Source organism: Dufourea novaeangliae, unplaced genomic scaffold (assembly GCF_001272555.1).
Source record: "Dufourea novaeangliae isolate 0120121106 unplaced genomic scaffold, ASM127255v1 scaffold60, whole genome shotgun sequence".
In the NCBI taxonomy this organism is placed as follows: Eukaryota; Metazoa; Arthropoda; class Insecta; order Hymenoptera; family Halictidae; genus Dufourea; species Dufourea novaeangliae.
Window position 1 is genome coordinate 1,980,390 of NW_015373935.1, and position 8,447 is coordinate 1,988,836.

The following is an 8,447-nucleotide window of genomic DNA, read 5'->3' on the forward strand; positions in this document are numbered from 1 at the left end:
CTCCGAGGAACGAGGTTGGTGCACCTGCCGCAGTGGTTCTCGTGGCGCCACTCACGTGTTGCATGCGTGCCGCGCTATCCATCATGGTCGCGGAGTTGGAACAGCTCTGATTGGTCGGCGCTCCGGTCACGTGGTATGGTAATTGGGCTTCGGTGGGCGGGAAGGAGCGAACGAGGCCGCGGAGCTTCGTGGAAGATCGCAAAAGTGGCGGAAGGAGAGGAGAGGATAAGCAGCTGTCCACCGGGAGTCCGCTGCTCTCCGTGGTCCCGCTCTTTTCGCTCGTTTTCTCTTCTCCCCCTGGTCTTTCTGTCACTCTTCTTTCTTTTCTTTTACCCGTCTTCGGCTCACCCCTTTCCCCTCCGGTGGACAAAAGTCACCCTGTTTCTCGGTTCGCGGGCCGGGGGATAAGGATGTCGGACGGGTCGCCACAGTGCAGTGCGGTGTGTACGGTTCTGATACAATGAATATTACCATGGAACCGTGTGACTTTATGAACTAAACTCGTGGACAAGCGACGGATAGGGACGTATATCGAAATAGACCAGTGTTGTTAACATCGATCATCAAGAGGTGACGTGCTACCGATATTGAAAGCTTAAAGTGTCCAGGAACCGACAGCAATCGTCGCAAACATGAGTTCGTTCCTGATGAATCCATCCGCCGGCGGTGGATATCATCATCACCAGCATCAGCAAGCGGCTAGCGCTCATCATTTAGCCGCGACATCCGTGATGGTGGACCCGAAGTTTCCACCCAGCGAGGAGTACAGTCAGAGTAATTACATCCCGTCTACCGGTGCTGACTTCTTTCCTGCCAGCGGGGGTGGCCACCATTTGAATCATCCTCAGTCCCATCAGTTGCAGTACGGTTACCATCAGCATCATCATCAGGCTGCGTCCACTCCGTACGGGGCGTCGTCCGCTGTCCAGTTGAACGGCGGTTACGCCGGCTATGGCGGCTACTATGGACCGCACCATCCTCATCACCAAGTGCACGCCGTTCATCACGCGAGTTTGCATCCTCATCATCACGCGGTCGGCGCCCTGGCGATGCCGCCCGAGGCCCAGCAACCGCCTCTCACGTGTCCATCCACGATGCAGAACCAGCAACAACCGCAACAACAGCCACCTGTGTCCGCGTCGACTGTCCTCGGCGCGACTCCACTGTCCCCTGGTATTATGCAGAATCATGTGCAACCGCCGGACAGTCTTCAGCATCATCAACCGCCCAGTCAGCAGCAACCGCCGCATGAAACCAATGCCTGTAGCCCGGTCAGCTCGAGCCAGTTGCATCGCGATAACTCGCCGGACCTTCAACAGCAATCGGCGGCCAGTCAACAGTCCCAACACATACAGAACGCGCAACAGCAGCAACAGCAACAGAACCAACAACAGTCGCAGCATCACGTGGACGATGGTTCCGATCAGGATGACATGGAGGACGATCAAATGATGGACGGATCGCCCGGTATGATGGAGGAGGAGGACGACGACGAGGACAACGGGGATCGAGTGATTTATCCGTGGATGAAGAAGATTCACGTTGCCGGCGTCGGTGAGTTGAGACCTTCGAAGTAGCGAACGATGGGGACGAGAGATTGGATATTGGCTGTCGCGTAATGGGTCAATTTTAAGGGTGATTTGATCGTTCGGGTCTGATAGTCGTTTTAATATTCAGGCTGTGGTATTAATCTAGCTGTAGGATTCGAGGAATGGATTTGAAACGGGTGACGAAATTTAGGATAGAGGTTATTTATTAAGAAACAGAGAGCCAGTAGTATGTACTCGCCATCCGACGGAAAAGGTTAGGCTTAAGCACTTGGCGACATTGCTAAGCTTTTATAACCCCCGGTTTATTTGGCCGTTTCGTTTGTATCATTCGTCTCATTCGATATGGTTTTATTATACCTTTTCTCCATTACATCGAAACGATGTCTATTAATTTCACGGTGCATCTTGCTGGGCTTCCGACCTCTACACAATCTCCAATTCCTGACAGCAAAAATGATAGCCTGTACGCGTTTACCGTGGTGCAGCAAGGTGCGCGACAAAAGACGAGAGGCGGGGATCATTGCTAAGTTTACCTGTGAAACTAATGTATATATATTGCGGTCGCAAGGTGACACGTTACCGAAGGAGCCGGAAGACTGATGAGCAGCAATTTATCGTTGCACCTTCCGTTCACCTGCGCGCGATTCTCAGAGCTTTGGTATTCGGTTACCCCTAAGGTCCCGTCATTCTTCATGGTCCTGTGGATGTCAGGTGGAGAAACAAGAAATTTCAAAAGCTAGTCAAAATACACAAGCGACGAACAAATTGCCAGGAGTCTATTTTCGGTTTAGGGTAAATAGTCTTTGACGCTGAACCAGGACCAAAATAGAAAGTACTTGTCACTGAAATGAGGCTTAAGAACGTGTTTACTTATCGTTTGTGAATTTCTTATAAGAGTCCTTGATTATATTATTAATGGCATCAATTTTTTCTTCGAAAATCCCAAGTTTTCATGGAAGCTTCCAAGAATATTACAGTTTAAATTACTGAACCAGAATAAGTTCAGAGTAGTGGTACTTTTATTTGTTAAGTAAGTGTAAAATTATTATTTCCACATTTCCTTTATTAATTAAAGATACATGTAATTTAGAATAAAGTAATTTTCATTGGAAAGATTGATAAATATGGCGCCGCTTGAACGCGCTCGTAGCCTTCCAATCCACGGTAGGCGTTTCGCAGAAGGATTATGAATCTTCAAAGGGAATTTTTGCAACGTAATATCCTTCAGAATTGGGCTGCCTTTGCAGCCTCAAATTTCTATTCGGTTTTGACCCGGGGGAAACTGCTGTTCATTCCAGCTTGCAACTATTTCCCTTTGAGCTCGTTCTACTGGGATAGGATCGCTGTAAAGCCGAATATCATAATTCATGTTTCCAGGTAACAAAAAAAAAGTGTCTGTGATGAAAGAAACACAGCTTGCTGTTCGTGAAACGAGATTTTTTCGAACGTTATCCCACAGTTGTGGTTTTATTTTTTTTTTAGATGTCATCGAAAGTTCAAGTACACATTTTGTGAGGTTGTAAATCGATTGTATTTAATCATCGGATACTTTCTGAAAAATAATATTTATCTTGTAGACGGCTTCTTACTAGAAAAAGGGTTCTTTTAAAATATATAAAGTAACTTCAAAATCATACACAGCGTCTTGATGGATTGGCTTGATCTTTCAATCATGTTTTACCTAAAGCAACCTACGATCTAAAAGGTGGATCATCTTAATTATTAAAGCATCATTAGGCTTTTATTGTATTATGGATACATTTTAAGAAAGTGAGGGATAAATTCATTGGAGTAAATGTAAATTATATTATTCATTGTTCGACAATGCTTTATTGATTCTTCAAATATACACGTTTCAATGATTAACCAACGAACAGTTTCTTGCCTGTATTAGTCCTACTACTGTTCTCGAGAATTGACGATTCAAACTTCATAACTTCCCTTACAATATCAGAAGTACATCTCATTATAAGTTTCCCAAGTTTTCTTTCTTTTAAAACAGCCAAGAACGGTCATCTTCTTGTACCAAATCGGCCATCTTGTCACCACACTATCCACACTGGCACTTATCCTGCATCCAACCATATTACTTTTTTATTCATTTAATGACAAATAAAATAAGAACCATTGTAATTAGAACTTCCACCAGATCCAACAGAAAGATTGCCAATAATATTTCAAGTCCATCAAGCACTATAATTGTCGCGTTTATAAACAGTTCAAAGCTGTTGACCCCCAAAGAGACCACAATTGCACCGCCGCTCGGAACGCGTAATTTCCACGCGAAGAAGTCTCGTCATTTTTTGGCAAACAACGAGTTGTCTCGGGTGACCGTAGTTGGTTCAAAATCCCTCTGGTTCGATGCCCATCGCCTTCCGAAGTCTGGTATGCGTGTCCTGGTCGGCTTGTCCGAGACTGCAATCTCTCCCCTCTGAACGTTTCGAGGCCTGGTCATCGGACTTGCTGGCTGTTAGGTGGGGCATTCCCGAGACCGTCGGTCAGCTTCGGAATGGAATGCGTCTGCACAGATTCTAAACTGAAACTCGCTCCCATGTTTCCTCTATCGAGTTCTACGGACCACCACGAAACGCTTCTAGCCGTGCCACCGTAGAGGATTGACGGTTGCTTGATACGACCTGGGACCGACGCACGAATCCCTTCGTCCGTGTCACCGTACTCAGGATATTGGCCGATGACGATTGGGTTATTGTGATAACTTCCTTCGGGACTCGATTTAGTTTCTTAAGGTAGTGAAATTTGTCAGAATTTTGTATTTCGTTGAGATTGGTTGTTTGGGAAATCGGTAGAAAAATGAAATTGAACTGGAAGATTAGAATGAGGTACTTCAGAAATTATAGGTATTAAGACACTTGGTTTGTACGAAGAAAATAGGGTGTTTCGTATAAATTGTATTATTATGTAATTTGGGCTATGTTTGTTACTTCATAGTAGCATAAACGTTAACCATTGAGCTTCATTAGGTCGTAATGTATGAAATGATTTTTATTCAGTTCATGGGAAACCCACATTTGGAGTTCTTTCATCTTGTCGATTTACTTTCAAATGTTTTGATACTGTCATAACACTTGTATCAATTTGCGTTGCAAGTTCTGCAGGTTTCTTTGATCTGATTCCACCGAGACCTTCGAATCTTCCTCAAAGGTTAATTTTCATGACTGTTATCGCTACAAGGAAATTTAGACAACCAATAACGAATAATACGTTGGTTTACCTTCCCCAAAAATTGTACTAGTATTGTATGCCGCGTTAGCTACGGAGTGACCGAGTTTAATCTCCAAAAAGAGAATGTATTCATTGTACCGTGGCACAGAAAATATTGAAGAGCTATATTCCAAATATTATATCAAAAAAAAGATACACCAAACAATAGAGCAGAGGTCGACATTCAATTTTATGTAGTCATTCTGCAGACGAAGGATATAACTCTTGATGCAATCTAGGTGAAGAAACTAAGGCGTTCTAATGAACATTTGATATGTTACTACCTAATAATATCCTCTGAACGATATTTATTTCTAACTTTCAGCAAGATAAGTGTCCTAATACTTAATATTGATCAGTGTAATAACAAGAGGTTGTAGTATCATACAGAACTTGTTCTAGGTCGTTCTAGAATATTTATAGCGACTCGATGTAGTAAACTGCTGGATAAGACAAAGAGGGATTTGATTCAGACAGATAAACCGAGGAAAAAGTGAGTGAGAAAAAAGTGATTATGCATAGGAAGGTAAAACAATGAAAACAGAGAATTTTCCATTAGAATGAACTGGTAGACTCGAGTGTAATCCTATCAGATAGTAAAATCTCGAGGAAAATAGACATAAAATATTTTGAACCTTCAATGTTATTAAAAATAATTCCTCGTTAATGAAAATGTCAAAGCAATAAGCTCCAGAAGATCTTATCCCCATTTCGATACAATTTAATGTTCCATTGCTTCGACTCTTCGCGTGCTCCAGCTCCGTAGAATCGAGTTTATTTCCAAGTGACGCGTCTTCATTATCGTCTTCTCAAACATTTCGACCAGTAAAAGACGTTTGCTCCGTAATCCCCGTTCAAGTTCGACAACCATCGGCCACTCGACGGTTGAACGGATCTCTCGGCCTTGGGAACATTGGTCCATCGATTGTGAAATGTAGACCCGGTTATTATTACGCTTCTTAAGAGAACGTCGCCTCACGGTGTTGGTGTACGCCGTCCATAGGTACCTATATCTTTATCGGTTACAATCACCGATCGCATGTTCTGCAGCGACGGCTGTGGCAACGTTTACTGACGGTGACACGGCGATCGTTCTCGATTTCCACGATAGAATCGACGCTGGAATAGGTCTTGTAATGATCCCGGTTGTCGCCAGGTAAATGCTCACTTTACGAACGCATTTCGTTGCTGGCAAGAATTTCGACAGGAAGGTCACGCAATTATCGAATGCATTAATGAAGAAATTGACGGTATAATTTAAATTCAAGATATATTCCCGATTATTTTCATGGTGGAAGTGGTATGGAATGTCATAGAATATCTAACAGTGGATTATTTCTTAGAAGGTTTAATATTACAAACGAAACTTGTCAAGTAAATGAACGTTTCTTTAAATAAAAGATTTGTCACTTTCTTCTTCAAGCTCAAGGTATTATTAGATATTCTTTTCGTCTCAGATCCTGAAAAGTTTTCCCCTTTCCTTAATGTGTATTCCTCGACGTGAAATTGTTCCAAGAAATTTGCAAAAATTATGGGCAATAGCGAGAAGAGGGCGGCAGGTGTTCTCGATAGATTACTCACGGGGTTGTTTGTAAGACACTGTACGCTTCAGTATGTACGCGAGACAAGTCGACCGCGACGGCAAGATAAGAATAATGGAATATGAGCGAAAAGGACGGTTCGTGCATACCCAAGCAGAGAGTTATGCGACATTATCGACGAATGATTCCCTGTGCACACACGGACACTTGTTCTGCCATTTTATCGTAACACGCAAGGTCAAAATGGTTACGTGGAATTTTCTGCTGCACGCCAGGGAAATCCATTTCAAGTTAGAAAAACTGGGCACGTAGGAATGTGTGCAAACAGGGTGAAAAATGATTTCGAACATAACAGTCTTTATATTAATCACACATGTTCAGTGTCGCTCAAAATCGTTGACAATCCTTTACTGTTCGGACAGTTGAAGTTTTTTCGAAAATGAACAACAATTTTATTGAAGGTAATATATACTTTTGCGCAAAATTGCAACTCCCTGGCTACACAAGGTTCTTCTATACATACAATATCTGTTCGTAAGCTTAATACCATACTACATATATGTAACATTTTTTTAAGTCTTTATTATGCAGCGTGATATAGGTACATACGAATTGTAAGCGCAACTCATAATTTACTACCGCCCCAATAAGGGGGTACAGCTCTCGATTGTACTTTTGATAGGCGACATATGGCTTCTATCCTAATAAGGTTCAGCCATCACTGGTATACATCAAAGAGACAATTGTGCACTCACCTCAATTCCGCAATGAAAAGTTTCTAAATCGTGAGAAACTTGTACTTTCCTCCCAAATCATGACTCTCGGGGTATCAATCTGGGAGTGTGACATCAGAGAACTACTAAGTTGTTGAAAGTTTGATCAAATTCTATGGACTAGTCAGAAGATGTCGAATGATAGATCACTGGAACCAGTAGGCCGATGCTGTAATTCAAAACAAAATTCCATCAATCGATACATCTTCCAAAGACTGAACCTTTCGAGTCACCCTTAATTTCAGAGTCACCTGAGGCGTTAATGTGCTTAGCCACGTGCTCTGAATTTGCTCAACACCCATTAGGCCATTCCAGGCGACGCGTTCCGTCGCGATGCCACGTCGTCCAAGCAGTCCCCCTCGCAATAAACATCCTCCGACCCAGACGTTCGACCGACCGACTAACATACCCCGTTCTCTGTTTGGTTCTTTCCAGCGAACGGCTCGTATCAGCCGGGAATGGAGCCGAAACGTCAGAGGACCGCGTACACGAGGCACCAGATCCTCGAGCTGGAGAAGGAATTCCATTACAATAGGTACCTGACGAGACGGCGACGTATCGAGATCGCTCATACCCTGGTCCTGTCCGAGCGGCAGATAAAGATCTGGTTCCAGAACCGTCGAATGAAGTGGAAGAAGGACAACAAGCTGCCGAACACGAAGAACGTGCGCAGGAAGAACGCGAACGGTCAGACGGCGCCGTCCTCAGCGAAACCGTCCAAGACCACCTCCGCCGGTTCGAGGACGAAGCTCGCGACTGGGAACAACAACAGCCAACGAAAGAACAACAACAACTCCCCTTCGAGCGGGATCGACAGCAGTTTGGACTCGAACGTCGGTCTGGACATGGGTGATGTTCAAAAAAATCCGCATACGAACGTTGTGCATCCGAGCTTCCAAGGTCACCCGCATCCCCTGGCTCATCTACAGGCCCAGCTGAGTCATCATCATGTGAGCGGTATGATGGAGGGACCTCCCGGCGGACCGTTGGGCCACATAGGCTCCGGAAGTATCAGTCCCCTCGCCCCTGCAACCAGTCCCACCGGATTGTCCCAGGTCTCGGCGCCAATTCCGCCACCGGCGATAAAGTCCGATTACGGGCTGACGGCGCTGTAACATCCGTCCGTGGAATCGTATCGCGCTGGACCGTTCAGTGTTCACGGGAGGCTGCTCGTAGTCAGGTCCTAGGGCACCTAGAATCAGTCGACTTCGGGGGGGGGGGGGGGAGGGGCTAAAGAGTATTGGACTGTAGCTGTGATCAGGGGCTAAAGTCAGACCCAGACGTATGAGGGTCGGGGGGATTTTATACGGGGAAGAACTCTAATACCGCGTCATCCTCTGATCCTTCCTCTAACATGACTG

The 8,447-nt window shown here is 44.7% G+C and overlaps 1 protein-coding gene across 1 annotated transcript; it reads left to right on the forward strand.

The window, feature by feature from the left end:
* The first annotated feature begins 632 nt into the window (after positions 1–632).
* Positions 633–8,201, forward strand: LOC107185323 (homeotic protein deformed). Its single transcript, XM_015572985.1, has 2 exons — positions 633–1,554; positions 7,522–8,201. The coding sequence occupies exons 1-2, from the start codon at positions 633–635 to the stop codon at positions 8,199–8,201; spliced, it is 1,602 nt and encodes a 533-aa protein (XP_015428471.1).
* The last annotated feature ends 246 nt before the right edge of the window (positions 8,202–8,447 follow it).

Coding starts and splice junctions, on each gene's coding strand:
- LOC107185323 (XM_015572985.1), top strand. CDS start 633: ATGAGTTCGTTCCTGATGAATCCATCCGCCGGCGGTGGATATCATCAT. Junction 1,555..7,521: donor GATTCACGTTGCCGGCGTCG/GTGAGTTGAGAC, acceptor GGTTCTTTCCAG/CGAACGGCTCGTATCAGCCG.